This window comes from Oncorhynchus gorbuscha, linkage group LG26 (genome assembly GCF_021184085.1).
Source record: "Oncorhynchus gorbuscha isolate QuinsamMale2020 ecotype Even-year linkage group LG26, OgorEven_v1.0, whole genome shotgun sequence".
NCBI lineage: Eukaryota > Metazoa > Chordata > Actinopteri > Salmoniformes > Salmonidae > Oncorhynchus > Oncorhynchus gorbuscha.
This window is the reverse complement of record NC_060198.1, coordinates 36,824-62,500: the sequence shown is the minus strand read 5'-3', so window position 1 is coordinate 62,500 and position 25,677 is coordinate 36,824. Positions and strand designations below refer to the sequence as shown.

At 45.9% G+C, this 25,677-nt stretch overlaps 1 protein-coding gene across 3 annotated transcripts in view; it reads left to right on the top strand.

Moving 5' to 3' along the window:
* Positions 1–25,677, top strand: part of lpar2b (lysophosphatidic acid receptor 2b) — a 51,704-nt gene that overhangs the window by 11,001 nt on the left and 15,026 nt on the right. For all 3 annotated transcript variants that reach the window (XM_046330166.1, XM_046330167.1, XM_046330169.1), the window contains exons 2-5: positions 14,686–15,161; positions 16,148–16,257; positions 17,497–17,583; positions 17,800–18,127. In XM_046330166.1, coding sequence (XP_046186122.1) covers positions 14,936–15,161; positions 16,148–16,257; positions 17,497–17,583; positions 17,800–18,127 — 751 coding nt within the window. In that variant the 5' untranslated portion in view covers positions 14,686–14,935. The remainder of the gene's footprint in view (positions 1–14,685; positions 15,162–16,147; positions 16,258–17,496; positions 17,584–17,799; positions 18,128–25,677) is intronic.

Sequence of the window (25,677 nt, the reverse complement as noted above, 5' to 3'; positions counted from 1 at the left end):
GAATCAACCCACTCAGGTGACGCACCCCCTGCAGGGACGGCATGAAAGAGCACCAGTAAGCCAGTGACTCAGCCCCTGTAATAGGGTTAGAGGCAGAGAATCCTAGTGGAAAGAGGGGAACCGGCCAGGTAGAGACAGCAAGGGCGGTTCGTTGCTCCAGAGCCTTTCCGTTCACCTTCCCACTCCTGGGCCAGACATACACTCTCTCTCCCCCTCCCCCTCTCCCCCTCTCCCCTTCTCCCCCTCTACCCCTCTCCCCCTCTCCCCTTCTCCCCCTCTCCCCTTCTCCCCCTCTCCCCCTCTCCCCCTCCCAGCACCAACCTACACATGTAATAACGTGGATGACCCCTGGATCATGACTCTAGACTTTTATAACAGCCACTGAGCCTGTTCGGTTGATGTCACACTCTTTAACATGTTACCACAGTCTGGACAAAACAACACGGTCTGGACGAAACAACACGGTCTGGACAAAACAACACGGTCTGGATGAAACAACACGGTCTGGACAAAACAACACGGTCTGGACGAAACAACACGGTCTGGACGAAACAACACGGTCTGGACAAAACAACACGGTCTGGACAAAACAACACGGTCTGGACAAAACAACACGGTCTGGACAAAACAACACGGTCTGTATGGAGGAACAACTGACTCCACATGTCAGGATTTGGTCTTACAACTGACTGTTTTGGCTTGGTAGCCTTCTTCAGTTTGTAAGGCAACGGAACAGTCTACTGTGCACACACACATAGTTACACAAAAACACTCACCATAGTACTCTGTGTGTTTGTGGTAAGCTACAGGATGTCTGTGTTTTTGCATGGCCCATTTGTAACTGCCAGCTGTCTGTCTGTCACTCTCAGTTCAAGGAGAATGAAACACTAGTCTCTAGAACACCAGCTAACTGGAAATCGCCATATTGGCATTGTTGCATCATCGGAGAGAGTTCTGGAATTCCTGAATGGTTCCGAGACCGTGACCAGTACCTACATTAATGAGATATACTTTACTGGTGGCAAACCATATATGGAAATTATGATACATATTTTGAAAGCAGAGAAACAGCCCTTTCAAATGATATGACATCCAATACACATCGATCAAATGGTAATCAGTCAAGAAAAAACACCTGTGAAATGTCTCTTGTGCGCCCCCCCCCCCCAAACAACGGCCTTGAGCACAACTTCCTAATGACGATAGACTCAACATGCTCTACTTTTTTTCCCTTATTTTGTAAGGATTGATCATTTGAAATCAGAAGACCTTTTTACTGTGAATGATGAGTTACAGCTGTTCTAGTGAAAGGAGGTATTTTTGTAGAATTCTATGTTCTGTGATCAGACAGTTTATTATCTGGATAGTATATTTGACTTTTTCCACATTTTATTGTGTTACCGCCTAAATTAAACCGCACTGGATCATACAGCTGCAAAGACAAAGTATGAATTTGCATTTTTCATTTTTGAACCTTTTAACTAGGGAAGTCAGTTAAGAACAAATTCTTATTTATAATGACGGCCTTCCCCCGGCCAAACCCGGACGACGCCCTATGGGACTCCTAATCATGGCCGGATGTGATGCAGCCTCCTGCATTAGTCCGTTTCCAACACAAGTCACATGATGCGCTGCATGGAGTCTCTCTGTGTGCAATAATAGTGTCTAACATGATTATTGAATGACTGCCTCGTCTCTGTAACCCACACGTACAATTATCTAGAAGGTCCCTCAGTCTCTGTAACCCACACGTACAATAATCTAGAAGGTCCCTCAGTCTCTGTAACCCACACGTACAATTATCTAGAAGGTCCCTCAGTCTCTGTAACCCACACGTACAATTATCTAGAAGGTCCCTCATCTCTGTAACCCACACATACAATTACCTAGAAGGTCCCTCATCTCTGTAACCCACACGTACAATTATCTAGAACAGGGGTGTCAAAGTCAAATGGACGGAGGGCCAAATAAAAAATTTAGCTACAAGCCGAGGGCCGGACTGTTCGAATGTTCATTGAAAATTTTTTAAATGACGCATATAGTCTAGTGAACCTAATTGAACCTACTGAAAACCTAACAAATATATTCCAATATGATCAGATAAATAAAGCAATATTTTCTTATGGCTCTGTCAGTAATCTTTAATTTTCAACAGACACAAAAGACAAATTTCCTTTATATAAATTTCCCCATAACATGAACATTAAATGAAAGAAACCGGTATTCAAGGCACCATCAGTAGCCTATATTTTCTATTTTAGCAAAAGTGGGCTAAATTTACTTCAAAGAAAAAAACAATAATAGCAATTTTCTATCATCCACTCAACTTGGTTTTAAATGCCTTCACTGTACTGTACATATCAGAGATGACACGATCCCGACCCTGCAGCTGCAAGTTCATTGCATTCAGATGACTCGTAATGTCACACAGAAAAGCCATTTCACACAGAAACATTTAGTCTCGGAGTTGTGTTGTGTCTTTCCCTTTGCTGTCCAAGAACAGACAAATCTCCTCACGAAGCTCGAAACATCTTTGAAGCACCTTTCCCTGGCTTAGCCATCGCACCTCTGTGTGATAAGGCAAATCACCATGCTCCGTTTCTAACTCCGTCAGAAATGCCTTGAACTGGCGGTGATTCAAACCTTTGGCTCTGATAAAGTTAACTGTGCGCGTGATGATGCTCATTACATGCTCCATTTTCAAGGCTTTACCGCACAACGCCTCCTGGTGTATGATACAATGATAAGCTGTCAGCTCACCTGTCGCGTTTTCCTCTTGCATCTTTTCCCGTATCTTGCCACCAGTCCGCTCCTGTGTCCACACATCGCAGGTGCTCCGTCGGTTGTCAAACCCACAAGTTTTTCCCAAGGCAGCTCCATCTCATTTACACATCTTGACACCTCTTCATACAAATCATGCCCCGTAGTTGTGCCATGCATAGGACGTAAAGCCAAAAACTCCTCTGTCACGCTTAGGCTGGAGTCCACTCCGCGGATGAAAATTGACAACTGGGCAATGTCAGAAATGTCGGTGCTCTCATCCACAGCCAAGGAATATGCAATGAAATCTTTTCCCTTTTTCACAAGCTGCTCTTTTAGATTGATGGACAACTGGTCTACTCTCTCGGCAATGGTGTTTCTGCTCAGACTCACATTTAAAAAGAGTTGCCTTTTTCTGGGCAAACTTCGTCACAAACTTTAATCATGCAGTTTTTGATGAAATCCCCTCCGTAAATGGCCGGGCTGATTTAGCGATCTCTTCTGCCAAAATAAAACTGGCCTTGACAGCAGCCTGGCCTTGTGATTTGGCTTTTTTGAACAGAGCCTGTCGAGATTTGAGGCCTCGTTTTAATTCCTCTGCCTTTTGTAGCCTTTGTTCCATGTCCATATTCTTGTTTTTGTCCGCGTGTTTCGTTTCATAATGTCGTCTCAGATTATACTCTTTCAGTACCGCCACACTTTCTCCACACAGAAGACACACAGGTTTTCCAGCTACCTCCGTGAACAAATACTCCGACTCCCACCTTGTTTGAAACCCCCGGTTCTCAGTGTCCACCTTCCGTTTTTCCATTTTTGATGGGTATCTGAAAGTTAATTTTACTGTGATGCTGACAACTGCTGTGCCAATAAATATTGAAATGAAGCAGCCTACTGCTCGGTGCGTCACCGTTGCATTGTGGGAAATGTAGTATTGGTGCGTGTAAAAGATCTGCGGGCTGCCGGCTTGCTGCGGTCTGCGGGCCGGTTCTAATAACAAATCAAGATCATCCCAGGGGCCGTAAAAAACCTTCTCGCGGGCCGGATGTGGCCCGCGGGCCTTGACTCTGACATATGTGATCTAGAAGGTCCCTCAGTCTCTGTAACCCACACGTACAATTATCTAGAAGGTCCCTCAGTCTCTGTAACCCACACGTACAATTATCTAGAAGGTCCCTCATCTCTGTAACCCACACGTACAATTACCTAGAAGGTCCCTCATCTCTGTAACCCACACGTACAATTATCTAGAAGGTCCCTCAGTCTCTGTAACCCACACGTACAATTATCTAGAAGGTCCCTCAGTCTCTGTAACCCACACGTACAATTATCTAGAAGGTCCCTCAGTCTCTGTAACCCACACGTACAATTATCTAGAAGGTCCCTCAGTCTCTGTAACCCACACGTACAATTATCTAGAAGGTCCCTCAGTCTCTGTAACCCACACGTACAATTATCTAGAAGGTCCCTCAGTCTCTGTAACCCACACGTACAATTATCTAGAAGGTTCCTCAGTCGAGCAGTGAATTTGGAACACAGATTGAACCACAAAGACCAGGGTGGTTTTCCAGTGCCTTGCAGAGAAGGGACATGCACTAGTAATGTCATATTAGTAAAACAATACCTTTTATTGAAAGACAAAGGTAAAACCCCCCAATATGCTACAAAAAGCCATGCTATCATAACATTATATACAATATTTATCTAAGGGATATTGGTCTGGAATTACAAAATATGATAAGAATAAGGCATCTACTGACAATTGTCTTTTCCAACTAAAACATACTAGTCCTGGAGCCTAACACACCAAGAGTCACAATGGGAACACGCTAAAAGCATGTAAGGGAAGTGAAATGACCAGAGACAGTCTGAGTTACTGGGTGAAGGTCTCTTTACTATGACCAGTGACAGTCTGAGCTACTGGGTGAAGACCAGGGGTCTCTTTACTATGACCAGTGACAGTCGGGTGAAGACCAGGGGTCTCTTTACTATGACCAGTGACAGTCTGAGCTACTGGGTGAAGGTCTCTTTACTATGACCAGTGACAGTCTGAGCTACTGGGTGAAGACCAGCGGTCTCTTTACTATGACCAGTGACAGTCTGAGCTACTGGGTGAAGACCAGGGGTCTCTTTACTATAACCAGTGACAGTCTGAGTTACTGGGTGAAGACCAGGGGTCTCTTTACTATGACCAGTGACAGTCTGAGCTACTGGGTGAAGACCAGGGGTCTCTTTACTATGACCAGTGACAGTCTGAGTTACTGGGTGAAGACCAGGGGTCTCTTTACTATAACCAGTGACAGTCTGAGCTACTGGGTGAAGACCAGGGGTCTCTTTACTATGACCAGTGACAGTCTGAGCTACTGGGTGAAGACCAGGGGTCTCTTTACTATGACCAGTGACAGTCTGAGCTACTGGGTGAAGACCAGGGGTCTCTTTACTGAGCTACTGGGTGAAGACCAGGAGTCTCTTTACTATGACCAGTGACAGTCTGAGCTACTGGGTGAAGGTCTCTTTACTATGACCAGTGACAGTCTGAGCTACTGGGTGAAGGTCTCTTTACTATGACCAGTGACAGTCTGAGCTACTGGGTGAAGGTCTCTTTACTATGACTAGTGACAGTCTGAGCTACTGGGTGAAGGTCTCTGTACTATGACCAGTGACAGTCTGAGCTACTGGGTGAAGGTCTCTTTACTATGACCAGTGACAGTCTGAGCTACTGGGTGAAGGTCTCTTTACTATGACCAGTGACAGTCTGAGCTACTGGGTGAAGGTCTCTTTACTCTGACCAGTGACAGTCTGAGCTACTGGGTGAAGGTCTCTTTACTATGACCAGTGACAGTCTGAGCTACTGGGTGAAGGTCTCTTTACTATGACTAGTGACAGTCTGAGCTACTGGGTGAAGGTCTCTTTACTATGACCAGTGACAGTCTGAGCTACTTGGTGAAGACCAGAGTCTCTTTACTATGACCAGTGACAGTCTGAGTTACTTGGTGAAGACCAGAGTCTCTTTACTATGACCAGTGACAGTCTGAGCTACTGGGTGAAGGTCTCTTTACTATGACCAGTGACAGTCCGAGCTACTGGGTGAAGGTCTCTTTACTATGACCAGTGACAGTCTGAGTTACTGGGTGAAGACCAGGGGTCCCTTTACTAGAGCCTGTGTTTGGTATGTTCAGAGCCTTCAGAAACTATTCACATCCCTTGACTTTATCCACATTTTGTTGCGTTATAGGCTGACTTAAAAATCAATTAAATCAAAATTTTGTGTCACTGGATCCACATGAATGTAGAAGTGTGGATGCTAATGGTACTTACCTACGGAGCAGCAAGAGGAACTGACCCTCCCTACCTTCAGGCTCTGCTGAAACCCTACTCCCCAACCAGTGTACTCTGTTCTGCCACCTCTGGTCTCTTGGCCCTCCCTACCTTCAGGCTCTGCTGAAACCCTACTCCCCAACCAGTGTACTCTGTTCTGCCACCTCTGGTCTCTTGGCCCTCCCTACCTTCAGGCTCTGCTGAAACCCTACACCCCAACCAGTGTAGTCTCTCTAGAGATGGCAGCTCTAGAGCTGTGATGTACTGCTACCTGATATCTAGATAGATAGATGGAGCTGTGATGTACTGCTACCTGATATCTAGATAGATGGAGCTGTGATGTACTGCTACCTGATATCTAGATAGATGGAGCTGTGATGTACTGCTACCTGATATCTAGATAGATGGAGCTGTGATGTACTGCTACCTGATATCTAGATAGATGGAGCTACCTGATATTTATAGATGGAGCTGTGATGTACTGCTACCTGATATCTAGATAGATAGATGGAGCTGTGATGTACTGCTACCTGATATCTAGATAGATGGAGCTATGATGTACTGCTACCTGATATTTAGATAGATGGAGCTGTGATGTACTGCTACCTGATATTTAGATAGATAGATGGAGCTGTGATGTACTGCTACCTGATATCTAGATAGATGGAGCTGTGATGTACTGCTACCTGATATCTAGATAGATGGAGCTGTGATGTACTGCTACCTGATATCTAGATAGATGGAGCTGTGATGTACTGCTACCTGATATCTAGATAGATGGAGCTGTGATGTACTGCTACCTGATATCTAGATAGATGGAGCTGTGATGTACTGCTACCTGATATCTAGATAGATAGATGGAGCTGTGATGTACTGCTACCCGATATCTAGATAGATAGATGGAGCTGTGATGTACTGCTACCTGATATCTAGATAGATGGAGCTGTGATGTACTGCTACCTGATATCTAGATAGATGGAGCTGTGATGTACTGCTACCTGATATCTAGATAGATCGATGGAGCTGTGATGTACTGCTACCTGATATCTAGATAGATAGATGGAGCTGTGATGTACTGCTACCTGATATCTAGATAGATCGATGGAGCTGTGATGTACTGCTACCTGATATCTAGATAGATGGAGCTGTGATGTACTGCTACCTGATATCTAGATAGATGGAGCTGTGATGTACTGCTACCTGATATCTAGATAGATAGATGGAGCTGTGATGTACTGCTACCTGATATCTAGATAGATGGAGCTACCTACCTGATATCTAGATAGATGGAGCTGTGATGTACTGCTACCTGATATCTAGATAGATAGATGGAGCTGTGATGTACTGCTACCTGATATCTAGATACTGGAGCTGTGATGTACCTGATATCTAGATAGATGGAGCTGTGATGTACTGCTACCTGATATCTAGATAGATGGAGCTGTGATGTACTGCTACCTGATATCTAGATAGATGGAGCTGTGATGTACTGCTACCTGATATCTAGATAGATGGAGCTGTGATGTACTGCTACCTGATATCTAGATAGATAGATGGAGCTGTGATGTACTGCTACCTGATATCTAGATAGATCGATGGAGCTGTGATGTACTGACCTGATATCTAGATAGATAGATGGAGCTGTGATGTACTGCTACCTGATATCTAGATAGATGGAGCTGTGATGTACTGCTACCTGATATCTAGATAGATCGATGGAGCTGTGATGTACTGCTACCTGATATCTAGATAGATGGAGCTGTGATGTACTGCTACCTGATATCTAGATAGATCGATGGAGCTGTGATGTACTGCTACCTGATAGATGGAGCTGTGATGTACTGCTAGATATCTAGATAGATGGAGCTGTGATGTACTGCTACCTGATATCTAGATAGATGGAGCTGTGATGTACTGCTACCTGATATCTAGATAGATAGAGGAGCTGTGATGTACTGATATCTAGATAGATGGAGCTGTGATGTACTGCTACCTGATATCTAGATAGATAGATGGAGCTGTGATGTACTGCTACCTGATATCTAGATAGATCGATGGAGCTGTGATGTACTGCTACCTGATATCTAGATAGATCGATGGAGCTGTGATGTACTGCTACCTGATATCTAGATAGATCGATGGAGCTGTGATGTACTGCTACCTGATATCTAGATAGATAGATGGAGCTGTGATGTACTGCTACCTGATATCTAGATAGATCGATGGAGCTGTGATGTACTGCTACCTGATATCTAGATAGATCGATGGAGCTGTGATGTACTGCTACCTGATATCTAGATAGATAGATGGAGCTGTGATGTACTGCTACCTGATATCTAGATAGATAGATGGAGCTGTGATGTACTGCTACCTGATATCTAGATAGATGGAGCTGTGATGTACTGCTACCTGATATCTAGATAGATAGATGGAGCTGTGATGTACTGCTACCTGATATCTAGATAGATGGAGCTGTGATGTACTGCTACCTGATATCTAGATAGATGGAGCTATGATGTACTGCTACCTGATATCTAGATAGATAGATGGAGCTGTGATGTACTGCTACCTGATATCTAGATAGATGGAGCTGTGATGTACTGCTACCTGATATCTAGATAGATAGATGGAGCTGTGATGTACTGCTACCTGATATCTAGATAGATGGAGCTGTGATGTACTGCTACCTGATATCTAGATAGATGGAGCTGTGATGTACTGCTACCTGATATCTAGATAGATAGAGCTGTGATGTACTGCTACCTGATATCTAGATAGATAGATGGAGCTGTGATGTACTGCTACCTGATATCTAGATAGATGGAGCTGTGATGTACTGCTACCTGATATCTAGATAGATAGATGGAGCTGTGATGTACTGCTACCTGATATCTAGATAGATGGAGCTGTGATGTACTGCTACCTGATATCTAGATAGATGGAGCTGTGATGTACTGCTACCTGATATCTAGATAGATAGATGGAGCTGTGATGTACTGCTACCTGATATCTAGATAGATGGAGCTGTGATGTACTGCTACCTGATATCTAGATAGATGGAGCTGTGATGTACTGCTACCTGATATCTAGATAGATAGATGGAGCTGTGATGTACTGCTACCTGATATCTAGATAGATGGAGCTGTGATGTACTGCTACCTGATATCTGAAACCGTTTCGTCTCCAGCTGAGACTTCAGTTGGTCTTGGGTGCATATATTGTGGTTGAAATACTGTCTGCTGGTATAACAGTGTTAAGGATAACACATTACATGCACATTTTCTCAAGAGATGCTGAAAGAAATATACAATTTCTCCACTCCTGTTCCCGAGACGACATTAACATTTAGTTTAATTTCACTGCAAGGAAATAATAATAATTACGCTGCAGGTTATAGTCCAGTCCAGTGTCCATATTTCAGTTACTATTCCATTTAACCCATATATTTAAATGATGACTATTCTGCTTAGTCATGGATACAGGGATACTCATGAGTGGGATATCAAAACTGCATCTAAACAGCTTATCCTGAAGACCCTAAGCAGGATATGAGCTAGTATCTAGTACCAGAGGGAGGGAAGACCCTAAGCAGGATATGAGCTAGTATCTAGTACCAGCGGGAGGGAAGACCCTAAGCAGGATATGAGCTAGTATCTAGTACCAGAGGGAGGGAAGACCCTAAGCAGGATATGAGCTAGTATCTAGTACCAGAGGGAGGGAAGACCCTAAGCAGGATATGAGCTAGTATCTAGTACCAGAGGGAGGGAAGACCCTAAGCAGGATATGAGTTAGAATCTAGTGCCAGGGGGAGGGAAGACCCTAAGCAGGATATGAGTTAGAATCTAGTGCCAGGGGGAGGGAAGACCCTAAGCAGGATATGAGTTAGAATCTAGTGCCAGGGGGAGGGAAGACCCTAAGCAGGATATGAGTTAGAATCTAGTGCCAGGGGGAGGGAAGACCCTAAGCAGGATATGAGTTAGAATCTAGTGCCAGGGGGAGGGAAGACCCTAAGCAGGATATGAGTTAGAATCTAGTGCCAGGGGGAGGGAAGACCCTAAGCAGGATATGAGTTAGAATCTAGTGCCAGAGGAAGGGAAGACCCTAAGCAGGATATGAGCTAGTATCTAGTGCCAGAGGGAGGGAAGACCCTAAGCAGGATATGAGCTAGTATCTAGTGCCAGAGGGAGGGAAGACCCTAAGCAGGATATGAGCTAGTATCTAGTGCCAGAGGAAGGGAAGACCCTAAGCAGGATATGAGCTAGTATCTAGTGCCAGAGGAAGGGAAGACCCTAAGCAGGATATGAGCTAGTATCTAGTGCCAGAGGGAGGGAAGACCCTAAGCAGGATATGAGCTAGTATCTAGTACCAGAGGGAGGGAAGACCCTAAGCAGGATATGAGCTAGTATCTAGTGCCAGAACCTCCTCAATGTTTGACTGTAGGGAAGGTGTTCTTTCTTTGAAGGCTGTACACACAGAGATGATGTGCTTTACCAGAAATCTCTATCTGGTCTCATCTGTTCACAGGACATTCTCCCAGAAGGATTTTGAAATGTTCACGTGTGTTTTGGTCCAAATCTGATGTCTCTCTCTCAGCAGTGGGATCCTGCTGGCTCTCCTACCATATAACCCCCTTTCGTTGAGTTGGAGACCGATGGACAGAGTTGAAACTGTCGTACCTTGTGTGTCTGAAGGTCAGCTTGAATCTGTGTGGCAGTTGATCGAGGCGCTTTTCTCCACCTTTCAAACAATCTGTCGTTGCGATCTTCTATCATCTCTTACAGCCACGTCCTGGGAGGTGGACTATAATAATAATATATATAATAATAATAATAATAATATATGCCATTTAGCAGACGCTTTTATCCAAAGCGACTTACAGTCATGTGTGCATACATTCTACGTATGGGTGGTCCCGGGGATCGAACCCACTACCCTGGCCCACTACCCTGGCGTTACAAGCGCCATGCTCTACCAACTGAGCTACAGAAGGACTACAGTGGAATGGGCCTTACGCTTCTAGATAACATTACGTACGGTGGAAACAGGAACATCAAGGTCTCTGGAGATGGACATGGAGCCTTGTTTGGCTACAATCTTGTCTGACCTCAGAAAACCAGAGAATTTTCTTTTATTTTCTCCATGGTCATTGTGGTACACACAGTGACACAAAACAGATTGTCAGAACCTATAAGCACCTAGTAGTCCTACAGATGTTTATTCTGCTGTGAGTGTTAGACAGTCAGATCAGGGTAGAGGTCCTGTGTGGTTCAGTTAGACAGTCAGATCAGGGTAGAGGTCCTGTGTGGTTCAGTAAGATCAGGGTAGAGGTCCTGTATGGTTCAGTTAGACAGTCAGATCAGGGTAGAGGTTGAGGTCCTGTATGGTTCAGTTAGACAGTCAGATCAGGGTAGAGGTTGAGGTCCTGTATGGTTCAGTTAGACAGTCAGATCAGGGTAGAGGTTGAGGTCCTGTATGGTTCAGTCAGATCAGGGTAGAGTCCTGTATGGTTCAGTTAGACAGTCAGATCAGGGTAGAGGTTGAGGTCCTGTATGGTTCAGTTAGACAGTCAGATCAGGGTAGAGGTAGAGGTCCTGTATGGTTCAGTTAGACAGTCAGATCAGGGTAGAGGTTGAGGTCCTGTATGGTTCAGTTAGACAGTCAGATCAGGGTAGAGGTTGAGGTCCTGTATGGTTCAGTTAGACAGTCAGATCAGGGTAGAGGTCCTGTATGGTTCAGTTAGACAGTCAGATCAGGTCCTGTATGGTTCAGTTAGACAGTCAGATCAGGGTAGAGGTCCTGTATGGTTCAGTTAGACAGTCAGATCAGGGTAGAGGTCCTGTATGGTTCAGTTAGACAGTCAGATCAGGGTAGAGGTCCTGTATGGTTCAGTTAGACAGTCAGATCAGGGTAGAGGTTGAGGTCCTGTATGGTTCAGTTAGACAGTCAGATCAGGGTCCTGTATGGTTCAGTTAGACAGTCAGATCAGGGTAGAGGTCCTGAGGTCCTGTATCCTGGTTCAGTTAGACAGTCAGATCAGGGTAGAGGTTGTTAGACAGTCCTGTCCTGTATGGTTCAGTTAGACAGTTAGACAGTCAGATCAGGGGGTAGAGGTCCTGTAGGGTTCAGTGAGTCAGATCAGGGTCCTGTAGGTGGTTCAGTTAGACAGTCAGATCAGGGTAGAGGTCCTGTATGGTTCAGTTAGACAGTCAGATCAGGGTGAGGTCCTGTATGGTTCAGTTAGACAGTCAGATCAGGGTAGAGGTCCTGATGGTTCCTCAGATCAGGGTGGTTCAGTTAGACAGTCAGATCAGGGTAGAGGTCCTGTATGGTTCAGTTAGACAGTCAGATCAGGGTAGAGGTAGAGGTCCTGTATGGTTCAGTTAGACAGTCAGATCAGGGTAGAGGTTGAGGTCCTGTATGGTTCAGTTAGACAGTCAGATCAGGGTAGAGGTCCTGTATGGTTCAGTTAGACAGTCAGATCAGGGTAGAGGTTGAGGTCCTGTATGGTTCAGTTAGACAGTCAGAGCAGGGTAGAGGTCCTGTATGGTTCAGTTGGTAGAGCATGGTTCTCGCAATGCCATTGTCATGTGTTTGATTTCCTCGGTGGCCTCCTATTTTAAGTGATCTTCTGCACAGTGCAGACACTCCTCTGAGTGGCTGTGGATTAAGATGTCTGCTACGTAATGGCTGGGTGATTATGTCAGGAGAAGGTTAGTTAGTGGTTGTGGTTTAGATACCTGGTGCTTTAGAGAGGGACAGCTGTACTTCCATTCTTTTTAGGGGTCAGACAGGGAGACTGGTGGGAGGGACCTCGAGGCCAGACGACCATCTCTTCGTACACGGCTCACACACCACAAACACCCCCTCTGCATTCCTCTGTTTCTGACTCCAACTCAGCTATTTAACACCTCTCTCCCCCCATCCTTCATGTTTTCATTACCTTTCATTCTCTTCCATTCCTCCCCTGTATACATCTAATCTTCCCCCTCTCGTTTCCACTCTTCCGCTTTCAATCTCTTTCTGTTTCCCTCTCCCCCCCCTCTGTCTGGCAGTCGTAGAGCGCAGCACCAAGGCTGTGTGTGTGTGTTGCTGTGTGTTTGGATTGAGATTAGGTTACACTGCTGGATTGTGTAATTGTGAGGTGTGTCTCTCTGCTCCAGAAAGCTGCTCTGTTGTTTCTTTTGTTAGGAGGAGAGTAGAGCCGAAGGAGGGAGGGACTAGTTACGTTACTAAATCACTAGCTTCAGTCCACTAACCTGCTAGAATGAAGACATCACTACATAGGTAATAACTCCCCGGGTTCAGTAAAGACGACACAGATCATACTCTGGGGTAGAAGGAATGTTGTTGTTATCTAAACCCCAGCAGGCAGCCTGGTTTACAGTCAACACTGAAGAGGGATGCTGGTTCATCAGTGTCAACCTCAGGACCAGAACAACCTGCTGTAGAGGTGTTTGTTACAGGGAGGATGTTAACCTCAGGACCAGAACAACCTGCTGTAGAGATGTTTGTTACAGGGAGGATGTTAACCTCAGGACCAGAACAACCTGCTGTAGAGGTGTTTGTTACAGGGAGGATGTTAACCTCAGGACCAGAACAACCTGCTGTAGAGATGTTTGTTACAGGGAGGATGTTAACCTCAGGACCAGAACAACCTGCTGTAGAGGTGTTTGTTACAGGGAGGATGTTAACCTCAGGACCAGAACAACCTGCTGTAGAGATGTTTGTTACAGGGAGGATGTTAACCTCAGGACCAGAACAACCTGCTGTAGAGGTGTTTGTTACAGGGAGGATGTTAACCTCAGGACCAGAACAACCTGCTGTAGAGATGTTTGTTACAGGGAGGATGTTAACCTCAGGACCAGAACAACCTGCTGTAGAGGTGTTAGTTACAGGGAGGATGTTAACCTCAGGACCAGAACAACCTGCTGTAGAGGTGTTTGTTACAGGGAGGATGTTAACCTCAGGACCAGAACAACCTGCTGTAGAGATGTTTGTTACAGGGAGGATGTTAACCTCAGGACCAGAACAACCTGCTGTAGAGATGTTTGTTACAGGGAGGATGTTAACCTCAGGACCAGAGCAACCTGCTGTAGAGATGTTTGTTACAGGGAGGATGTTTCATCAGGACCAGAACAACCTGCTGTAGAGATGTTTGTTACAGGGAGGATGTTTCATCAGTGTTAACCTCAGGACCAGGAACATCTCTAGACTCGAGTTGAAGGCTCTGAATGAACGTCTATAGACCCTAGTTGAGGGCTCTGAAGGAAAGTCTATAGACCCTAGTTGAAGGCTCTGAATGAACGTCTATAGACCTGTTGAAGGCTCTGAAAGTCTATAGACCCTAGTTGAAGGCTCTGAAGGAAAGTCTATAGACCCTAGTTGAAGGCTCTGAATGTCTATAGACCCTAGTTGAAGGCTCTGAAAGTCTATAGACCCTAGTTGAAGGCTCTGAAAGTCTATAGACCCTAGTTGAAGGCTCTGAAAGTCTATAGACCCTAGTTGAAGGCTCTGAAGGAAAGACTCCTAACACTAGTCATAATTAAAATAGTGTGTGTGTGTGTGTCTTCAACTATGTTGTTAATATTATACTTCTCTTTCCCCCAACAGACCAAAGAGAAGGGACAGCGTCTCAGCCCACACACGACTGGAGGAGATAGACGTCAATCAAACTGGACGCCGTCCATTCCCTCCCACCCCTCATGGCGAGACCACCCCCAACCCACCAATAGGGCGAGTCCCATCCACACGAACCCCCGCCACCACACATCCGTCCGGACAATCCAATTGGTCCCCCTCACTCCACTTAACTCCTGCCCACTCTACGCTCCACCCCATCCACCCCCTCTGATTGGTCAAGATGGACAAGTTGACAGACGATGTCCCCGGGTGCTACTACAACCGTACAGTGCAGTTCTTCTACGAACATAGTGGCAAGAACATCAGCGCCCACTGGCGTCCTCGGGACTACGTGGTGGTGAGCCTGGGCATGGGTGTGTCTGTCATCGTCATCCTGGCCAACATCCTGGTCATGGTGGCCATCTTCATCAACCGACGATTCCACTTCCCTATCTACTATCTGCTAGGTAGGGTGTATGTGTGTGTCTGTCAATTAGCAGCTGCTCCCACTAATTTACCAAATTTACCAGAATTTTCTGAAGTTTTGGTCATTTTTAAATCTACAACATTTGGTAGATTATACTTTCAATACATTTAGTCATATTTATGTCGTATTCTTTATATCTGTGAAAATTCCCTCAAATCCAGGAGTTAACTGGCACATTTTAGAAAGTGACCAGTAATATTACCCCCCTTAGCAACCCTACTAATGTCCTTGTCGACTATCCCCTAGGCAACCCTACTAATGTCCTTGTCGACTATCCCCTAGGCAACCCTACTAATGTCCTTGTCGACTATCCCCTAGGCAACCCTACTAATGTCCTTGTCGACTATCCCCTAGGCAACCCTACTAATGTCCTTGTCGACTATCCCCTAGGCAACCCTACTAATGTCCTTGTCGACTATCCCCTAGGCAACCCTACTAATGTCCTTGTAGACTATCCCCTAGGCAACCCTACTAATGTCCTTGTCGACTATCCCCTAGGCAACCCTACTAATGTCCTTGTCGACTATCCCCTAGGCAACCCTACTAATGTCCTTGTCGACTATCCCCTAGGCAACCCTACTAATGTCCTTGTCGACTATCCCCTAGGCAACCCTACTAATGTCCTTGTCGACTATCCCCTAGGCAACCCTACTAATGTCCTTGTCGACTATCCCCTAGGCAACCCTACTAATGTCCTTGTCGACTATCCCCTAGGCAACCCTACTAATGTCCTTGTCGACTATCCCCTAGGCAACCCTACTAATGTCCTTGTCGACTATCCCCTAGGCAACCCTACTAATGTCCTTGTCGACTATCCCCTAGGCAACCCTACTAATGTCCTTGTCGACTATCCCCTAGGCAACCCTACTAATGTCCTTGTCGACTATCCCCTAGGCAACCCTACTAATGTCCTTGTCGACTATCCCCTAGGCAACCCTACTAATGTCCTTGTCGACTATCCCCTAGGCAACCTGGCGGCAGCAGACCTGTTCTCAGGTATCGCCTACCTGCACCTGATGTTCCACACTGGGCCCTGGACCATCAAGCTGTCCAAGAACCAGTGGTTTGTACGCCAGGTAGGAGAGTCCAACACACACCCTAACTAACCCTGGACCATCAATCTGTCCCAAGAACTAATGGCCAGTAAGCCAGGTAGGAGAGTCCAACACACACCCTAACTCACCCTGGACCATCAATCTGTCCATTTATCAGATCATCAAGAACTTCAAGGAGAGCTGTTCAATTGTTGTGAAGAAAGGCTTCAGGGTGCCCAATAATGTCCAGCAAGCGCCAGGACCGTCTCCTAAAGTTGATTCAGCTGCGGGATCGGGGCACCACCAGTACAGAGCTTGCTCAGGAATGGCAGCAGGCAGGTGTGAGTGCATCTGCACGCACAGTGAGGCAAAGGCTGTTGGAGGATGGCCTGGTGTCAAGAAGGGCAGCAAAGAAGCCACTTTTCTCCAGGAAAAACATCAGGGGCAGACTGATATTCTACTAAAGGTACAGGGATTGGACTGCTGAGGACTGGGGTGAAGTCATTTTCTCTGATGAATCCCCTTTCCGATTGTTTGGGTCATCCGGAAAAAAACTTGTCCGGAGAACACAAGGTGAGCGCTACCATCAGTCCTGTGTCATGCCAACAGTAAAGCATCCTGAGACCATTCATATGTGGGGTTGCTTCTAAGCCAAGGGAGTGGGCTCACTCACAATGTTACCTAAGAACACAGCCATGAATAAAGAATCCTCCAGGAGCAACTTCTCCCAACCATCCAGGAACAGGTTGGTGATGAACAATGCCTTTCCCAGCATAGTGGAGCACCTTGCCATAAGGCAAAAGTGATAACTAAGTGACTCGGGGAACAAAACATTGATATTTTGGGTCCATGGCCAGGAAACTCCCCAGACCTTAATCCCATTGTGAACTTGTGGTCAATCCTCAAGAGGCGGGTGGACAAACAAAACCCCACAAATTCTGACAAACTCCAAGAAAACATCCTGCCATCAGTCAGGATGTGACCCAGAAGTTAATTGACAGCATGCCAGGGCGGATTGCAGAGGTCTTGAAAAAGAAGGGTCAACACTGCAAATATTGACTCTTGTCATCAACTTCATGTAATTGTCAATAAAAGCCTTTGACACTCCAAACTTTTGCCCACGACTGTACAGCCAAGTTTACCAGTCAGCGTGGGTTGTACTCCACCCTCTGGTCTTCTGACTCCCCATCTCTCCTACCTTTCCTGTCTCCTTTCAACTGCCCTGTCTCAGTCAATATGTTCAAAACCCTTCAAATATAGATGAATTATTCCTCCCTCCAGACCCTGATCGACTCCAGTCTGACAGCATCGGTGTTGAACCTCCTGGCCATCGCCTTGGAGCGCCACCAGACCATCTTCACCATGCAGGTGTGTGTGTGTGTGTGTGTGTGTGTGTGTGTGTGTGTGTGTGTGTGTGTGTGTGTGTGTGTGTGTGTGTGTGTGTGTGTGTGTGTGTGTGTGTGTGTGTGTGTGTGTGTGTGTGTGTGTGTGTGCGTGCGTGCGTGCGTGCTGATATTACAGTAGAGTGGGCAGGAGAAAGCGGTTTCCATCTGTTATGGACTAATAAAGTATATATCATCTCAGCTCCACAGTAAGATGACCAACCGCCGCGTGGTGCTGCTCATCGCCCTTATCTGGGGCCTAGCCATCTTCATGGGCCTGGTTCCCACCATGGGCTGGCACTGTCTGTGTGACCTGGAAAACTGCTCCACCATGGCCCCCATGTACAAACGCTCCTACCTGGTGTTCTGGGCTGTGCTCAACCTGTTCACCTTCTCTCTCATGGTGGCTGCCTACACCAGGATCTTTGTGTATGTCAGACACAAGAGCCAGAGGATGTCTCAGCACACCAGCCAGATACGACACAAGGAGACGGTGTTCAACCTGATGAAGACGGTTTCTATGATCCTGGGTGAGGAAGGCCTGGACAACTATATATATATATCATATATATACATACACACATATACAGTTGAAGTTTACATACACCTTAGCCAAATATATTTAAACTCAGTTTTTCACAATTCCTGACATTTAGTCCCAGTAAAAATCCCTGTCTTAGGTCCCCTTAGGTCCCTAAAATGTCAGAATAATAGTAGAGAGAATGATTTATTTCAGCTTTTATTTATTTCATCACATTTCCAGTGGGTCAGAAGTTTACATACACTCAATTAGTATTTGGTAGCATTGCCTTTAAATTGTTTAACTTGGGTCAAACGTTTATTTTTATTTCACCTTTATTTAACCAGGTTGAGAACAACTTAGGTTAGTAGGTTAGTGTACTTAGGTAGGTTAGTGTATCATAGATGGGCCAGTTGAGAATGAGTTCTCATATACTACTGTGACCTGGTCAATATAAAGCAAAGCAGTGTGACACATACAACAACACAGAGTTACACATGGAATAAACAAACATACAGTCAATAACACAATAGTAAAGTCTATATGCAGTGTGTGCAAATGAGGTAAGATTCTGGAGGTAAAGGCAATAAATAGGCCATTGTGGCAAAATAATTACAATTTAGCAATTAAACACTGGAGTGATAGATGTGCAGAAGATGAATGTGCAAGTAGAGATACTGGGGTGCATAGGAGCAAAAAAATGAATAACAGTATGGGGATGAGGTAGATGGATGGGCTATTTACAGATGGGCTATATGCAGTGATCTATGAACTACTCTGACAACTGGTGCTTAAAGTTCGAGAGGGAGATCTGAGTGTCCAGCTTCAGTGATTTTTGCAATTCGTTCCAGTATTTGGCAGCAGAGAACTGGAAGGAAATGCGGCCAAACGAGGAATTGGCTTTGGTTTTTTGTTTCATCAGGTCAGAGGACAGTTCTCCAAAAAGTACGATCTTTGTCCCCATGTGCAGTTGCACACTGTAGTTTGGCTTTTTTATGGTGGTTTTAGAGCAGTGGTTTCTTGCTGGCTTAGCGGCCTTTCAGGTTATGTCGATATAGGACCCATTTTACTGTGGATATAGATACTTTTGTACCTGTTTCCTCCAGCATCTTCACAAGGTCTTTTGCTGTTGTTCTGGGATTGATTTGCACGTTTCGCACCAAAGTACGTTCATCTCTAGGAGACACCAGAGTTAGTGAGTTAGTTCATCTCTAGGAGACAGAACGCGTCTCCTTCCTGAGCGGTATGACGGCTGCGTGGTCCCATGGTGTTTATACTTGAGTATTATTGTTTGTAAAGATGAACATGGTACCTTCAGGCGTTTGGAAATTGCTCCCAAGGATGAACCAGACTTGTGGAGGTCTTTTTCTTGGCTGATTTATTTTGATTTTCCTATGATGTCAAGCAAAGAGGCACTGAGTTTGAAGGTAGGCCTTGAAATACATCCACAGGTACACCTCCAATTGACTTAAATTATGTCAATTAGCCTATCAGAAGCTTCTAAAGCCATGACATCATTTTCTGGAATTTTCCAAGCTGTTTAAAAGCACAGTCAACTTAGTGTTTGTAAACTTCTGACCCACTGGAATTGTGATACAGTGAATTATAAGTGAAATAATCTGTCAGTAAACAATTGTTGGAAAGATGACTTGTGTCATGCACAAAGTAGATGTCCTAACCGACTTGCCCAAACTATAGTTTGTTAACAAGAAATTTGTGGAGTGGTTGAATAAACGAGTTTTAATGACTCCAACCTAAGTGTATGTAAACTTCTGACTTCAACTGTATATACATATACACACACACTGTCTCTCTCTCCGGCATTCAGGCACCTCTCTGGCTTGTCCGAACTCGTTTAACCAGACACTCTACTTCCACCCCCACATCCCTCACTCTCTCCCTCCCTTCCTCCTTCCTTCCTTCCTTCTCCTCTTTCCTGCTTCTCTCCCAAGATTCTGCTCCAGCATTTTTAACTTCTGATTAAATTCCTCTGGAAGGAATTTGACGTCTCTGTTTCTCACATATAGGCTCATACAATCCTTGAATTTCTGGTTGTCTCTCTTTCTGGTATGGCAAGTGTGAGTGAGAGAGGCTGTGTGTGTACTCTCTGGCATGGTAAGTGTGAGTGAGAGAGGCTGTGTGTGTACTCTCTGGCATGGTAAGTGTGAGTGAGAGAGGCTGTGTGTGTACTCTCTGGCATGGTGAGTGAGAGAGGCTGTGTGTGTACTCTCTGGCATGGTAAGTGTGAGTGAGAGAGGCTGTGTGTGTACTCTCTGGCATGGTAAGTGTGAGTGAGAGAGGCTGTGTGTGTATTCTCTGGCATGGTGAGTGAGAAAGGCTGTGTGTGTACTCTCTCTGCCAAGGTAAGTGAGAGAGGCTGTGTGTGTACTCTCTGGCATGGTGAGTGAGAGAGGCTGTGTGTGTACTCTTTCTGCCATGGTGAGTGTGAGTGAGAGAGGCTGTGTGTGTACTCTCTGGCATGGTAAGTGTGAGTGAGAGAGGCTGTGTGTGTACTCTTTCTGCCATGGTAAGTGTGAGTGAGAGAGGCTGTGTGTGTACTCTCTGGCATGGTAAGTGTGAGTGAGAGAGGCTGTGTGTGTACTCATTCTGCCATGGTAAGTGTGAGTGAGAGAGGCTGTGTGTGTACCCTCTGTCATGGTGAGTGAGAGAGGCTGTGTGTGTACTCTCTGGCATGGTAAGTATGAGTGAGAGAGGCTGTGTGTGTACTCTTTCTGCCATGGTAAGTGTGAGTGAGAGAGGCTGTGTGTGTACCCTCTGCCATGGTAAGTGTGTGTGAGAGAGGCTGTGTGTGTATTCTCTGCCATGGTGAGTGAGAGAGGCTGTGTGTGTACTCTCTCTGCCATGGTAAGTGTGTGTGAGAGAGGCTGTGTGTGTATTCTCTGCCATGGTGAGTGAGAGAGGCTGTGTGTGTACTCTCTCTGGCATGGTGAGTGAGAGAGGCTGTGTGTGTACTCTCTCTGCCATGGTAAGTGTGTGTGAGAGAGGCTGTGTGTGTATTCTCTGCCATGGTGAGTGAGAGAGGCTGTGTGTGTACTCTCTCTGGCATGGTGAGTGAGAGAGGCTGTGTGTGTACCCTCTGCCATGGTAAGTGTGTGTGAGAGAGGCTGTGTGTGTACTCTCTGCCATGGTGAGTGAGAGAGGCTGTGTGTGTACTCTCTGCCATGGTAAGTGTGTGTGAGAGAGGCTGTGTGTGTATTCTCTGCCATGGTGAGTGAGAGAGGCTGTGTGTGTACTCTCTGCCATGGTGAGTGAGAGAGGCTGTGTGTGTATTCTCTGCCATGGTGAGTGAGAGAGGCTGTGTGTGTACTCTCTCTGCCATGGTAAGTGTGTGTGAGAGAGGCTGTGTGTGTACTCTCTGCCATGGTAAGTGTGTGTGTGTGTAGCCATGGTGAGGAGAGAGGCTGTGTGTACTCTCTGCCATGGTAAGTGTGTGTGAGAGAGGCTGTGTGTGTACTCTCTGCCATGGTAAGTGTGAGTGAGAGGCTGTGTGTGTACTCTCTGCCATGGTAAGTGTGAGTGAGAGAGGCTGTGTGTGTATTCTCTGCCATGGTAAGTGTGAGTGAGAGAGGCTGTGTGTGTACTCTCTGCCATGGTAAGTGTGAGTGAGAGAGGCTGTGTGTGTACTCTCTGCCATGGTAAGTGTGAGTGAGAGAGGCTGTGTGTGTACTCTCTGCCATGGTGAGTGAGAGAGGCTGTGTGTGTACTCTCTGCCATGGTAAGTGTGTGTGAGAGAGGCTGTGTGTGTACTCTCTGCCATGGTAAGTGTGTGTGAGAGAGGCTGTGTGTGTACTCTCTGCCATGGTAAGTGTGTGTGAGAGAGGCTGTGTGTGTATTCTCTGGCATGGTAAGTGTGCGTGAGAGAGGCTGTGTGTGTACTCTCTGCCATGGTAAGTGTGTGTGAGAGAGGCTGTGTGTGTACTCTCTGCCATGGTAAGTGTGTGTGAGAGAGGCTGTGTGTGTATTCTCTGGCATGGTAAGTGTGTGAGTGAGAGAGGCTGTGTGTGTACTCTCTGCCATGGTAAGTGTGTGTGAGAGAGGCTGTGTGTGTACTCTCTGCCATGGTAAGTGTGTGTGAGAGAGGCTGTGTGTGTATTCTCTGGCATGGTAAGTGTGCGTGAGAGAGGCTGTGTGTGTACTCTCTGCCATGGTAAGTGTGAGTGAGAGGCTGTGTGTGTACTCTCTGCCATGGTAAGTGTGAGTGAGAGAGGCTGTGTGTGTACTCTCTGCCATGGTAAGTGTGAGTGAGAGAGTGTGTGTACTGTGTGTGTACTGTGTGTGTACTCTGCCATGGTAAGTGTGAGTGAGAGAGCTGTGTGTGTACTCTCTCTGCCATGGTAAGTGTGAGTGAGAGAGGCTGTGTGTGTACTCTGTGGTAAGTGAGTGAGAGGCTGTGTGTGTACTCTCTGGTGATGGTGAGTGAGAGAGGCTGTGTGTGTACTCTCTGGTATGTGAGTGAGAGAGGCTGTGTGTGTATTCTCTGCCATGGTGAGTGTGAGTGAGAGAGGCTGTGTGTGTACTCTCTGGCATGGTGAGTGAGAGAGGCTGTGTGTGTACTCTCTGGCATGGTGAGTGTGAGTGAGAGAGGCTGTGTGTGTACTCTCTGCCATGGTGAGTGTGTGTGTGTACTCTCTGCCATGTGAGAGGCTGTGTATCTCTGCCATGGTGAGTGAGAGAGGCTGTGTGTGTACTCTCTGCCATGGTGAGTGTGAGTGAGAGAGGCTGTGTGTGTACTCTCTGCCATGGTAAGTGTGAGTGAGAGAGGCTGTGTGTGTACTCTCTGCCATGGTAAGTGTGAGTGAGAGAGGCTGTGTGTGTACTCTTTGCCATGGTAAGTGTGAGTGAGAGAGGCTGTGTGTGTACTCTCTGCCATGGTGAGTGTGAGTGAGAGAGGCTGTGTGTGTACTCTTGCCATGGTAAGTGTGAGTGAGAGAGGCTGTGTGTGTACTCTCTGCCATGGTGAGTGTGAGTGAGAGAGGCTGTGTGTGTACTGTGTGTGTACTCTGCCATGGTGAGTGTGAGTGAGAGAGGCTGTGTGTGTACTCTCTGCCATGGTGAGTGTGAGTGAGAGAGGCTGTGTGTGTGGTGAGTGTGAGTGAGAGAGGCTGTGTGTGTACTCTCTGCCATGGTGAGTGAGAGAGGCTGTGTGTGTACTCTCTGCCATGGTAAGTGTGAGTGAGAGAGACTGTGTGTATTCTCTGCCATGGTGAGTGTGAGTGAGAGAGGCTGTGTGTGTACTCTCTGCCATGGTGAGTGTGAGTGAGAGAGACTGTGTGTGTATTCTCTGCCATGGTGAGTGTGCGTGAGGGAGACTGTGTGTGTACTCTCTGCCATGGTGAGTGTGAGTGAGAGAGGCTGTGTGTGTACTCTCTGCCATGGTGAGTGAGAGGCTGTGTGTGTACTCTCTGCCATGGTGAGTGTGAGTGAGAGAGGCTGTGTGTGTACTCTCTGCCATGGTGAGTGTGAGTGAGAGAGGCTGTGTGTGTACTCTCTGCCATGGTGAGTGTGAGTGAGAGAGACTGTGTGTGTACTCTCTGCCATGGTGAGTGAGAGAGGCTGTGTGTGTACTCTCTGCCATGGTAAGTGTGAGTGAGAGAGGCTGTGTGTGTACTCTCTGCCATGGTGAGTGAGAGAGACTGTGTGTGTACTCTCTGCCATGGTGAGTGTGAGTGAGAGAGACTGTGTGTTTTGGGTTTTACTGGATACCACAAGTCCTCACAGGATGGTAAAACAAAGAACATTCAAACAATTGGGGACATTTCGCCGGTCCTCACAAGGAAAGAGGCTCATTCACGCTTAGGGGTTAGGTTTAGATGTTAGGGTTAGATGTTAGGGGTTAGATGTTAGGGGTTAGATGTTAGGGTTAGATGTTAGGGTTAGATGTTAGGGTTAGATGTTAGGGTTAGATGTTAGGGGTTAGATGTTAGGGTTAGATGTTAGGGGTTAGATGTTAGGGGTTAGATGTTAGGGGTTAGATGTTAGGGTTAGATGTTAGGGTTAGATGTTAGGGGTTAGATGTTAGGGTTAGATGTTAGGGTTAGATGTTAGGGTTAGATGTTAGGGGTTAGATGTTAGGGGTTAGATGTTAGGGGTTAGATGTTAGGGGTTAGATGTTAGGGGTTAGATGTTAGGGTTAGATGTTAGGGGTTAGATGTTAGGGTTAGGGTTAGATGTTAGGGTTAGATGTTAGGGTTAGGGTTAGATGTTAGGGGTTAGATGTTAGGGGTTAGATGTTAGGGTTAGAGATGTTAGGGGTTAGATGTTAGGGGTTAGATGTTAGGGTTAGATGTTAGGGTTAGATGTTAGGGTTAGATGTTAGGGGTTAGGGTTAGATGTTAGGGTTAGATGTTAGGGTTAGATGTTAGTTAGATGTTAGGGTTAGATGTTAGGGGTTAGATGTTAGGTTTAGGGTTAGATGTTAGGGTTAGATGTTAGGGGTTAGAGATGTTAGGGGTTAGATGTTAGGTTTAGGGTTAGATGTTAGGGTTAGATGTTAGGGGTTAGATGTTAGGTGTTAGGGTTAGATGTTAGGGTTAGATGTTAGGGGTTAGGGTTAGATGTTAGGGGTTAGATGTTAGATGTTAGGGTTAGATGTTAGGTTTAGGTTAGGGGTTAGATGTTAGGGTTAGATGTTAGGGGTTAGGGTTAGATGTTAGGGGTTAGATGTTAGGTTTAGGGTTAGATGTTAGGGTTAGATGTTAGGGGTTAGATGTTAGGTTTAGGGTTAGATGTTAGGGTTAGATGTTAGGGGTTAGGGTTAGATGTTAGGGGTTAGATGTTAGGGTTAGATGTTAGGGTTAGATGTTAGGGATTTAGGGTTAGGTTAGATGTTAGGGGGTTAGATGTTAGGGTTAGATGTTAGGGGTTAGATGTTAGGTTTAGGGTTAGATGTTAGGGTTAGATGTTAGGTTTAGGGTTAGATGTTAGGGTTAGATGTTAGGGGTTTTGGTTAGATGTTAGGGGTTAGATGTTAGGGTTAGATGTTAGGGATGTTAGGGTTAGATGTTAGGGGTTAGATGTTAGGTTAGATGTTAGGGTTAGATGTTAGGGGGGTTAGATGTTAGATAGGGTTAGATGTTAGGTTAGATGTTAGGGTTAGATGTTAGGGGTTAGATGTTAGGGTTAGGGGTTAGATGTTAGGGTTAGATGTTAGGATGTTAGGGGTTAGATGTTAGGGTTAGATGTTAGGGTTAGATGTTAGGGGTTAGGGTTAGATGTTAGGGGTTAGATGTTAGGGATGTTAGGGTTAGATGTTAGGGATTTAGGGTTAGATGTTAGGGTTAGATGTTAGATGTTAGATGTTAGGTTAGATGTTAGGGTTAGGGTTAGATGTTAGGTTTAGGGTTAGATGTTAGGGTTAGATGTTGGGTTTAGGGTTAGATGTTAGGGTTAGATGTTAGGGTTAGATGTTAGATGTTAGGGGTTAGATGTTAGGGGTTAGATGTTAGGGTTTAGATGTTAGATGTTAGGGTTAGATGTTAGAGTTAGGGTTAGATGTTAGGGGTTAGATGTTAGGGTTAGATGTTTAGGGTTAGATGTTAG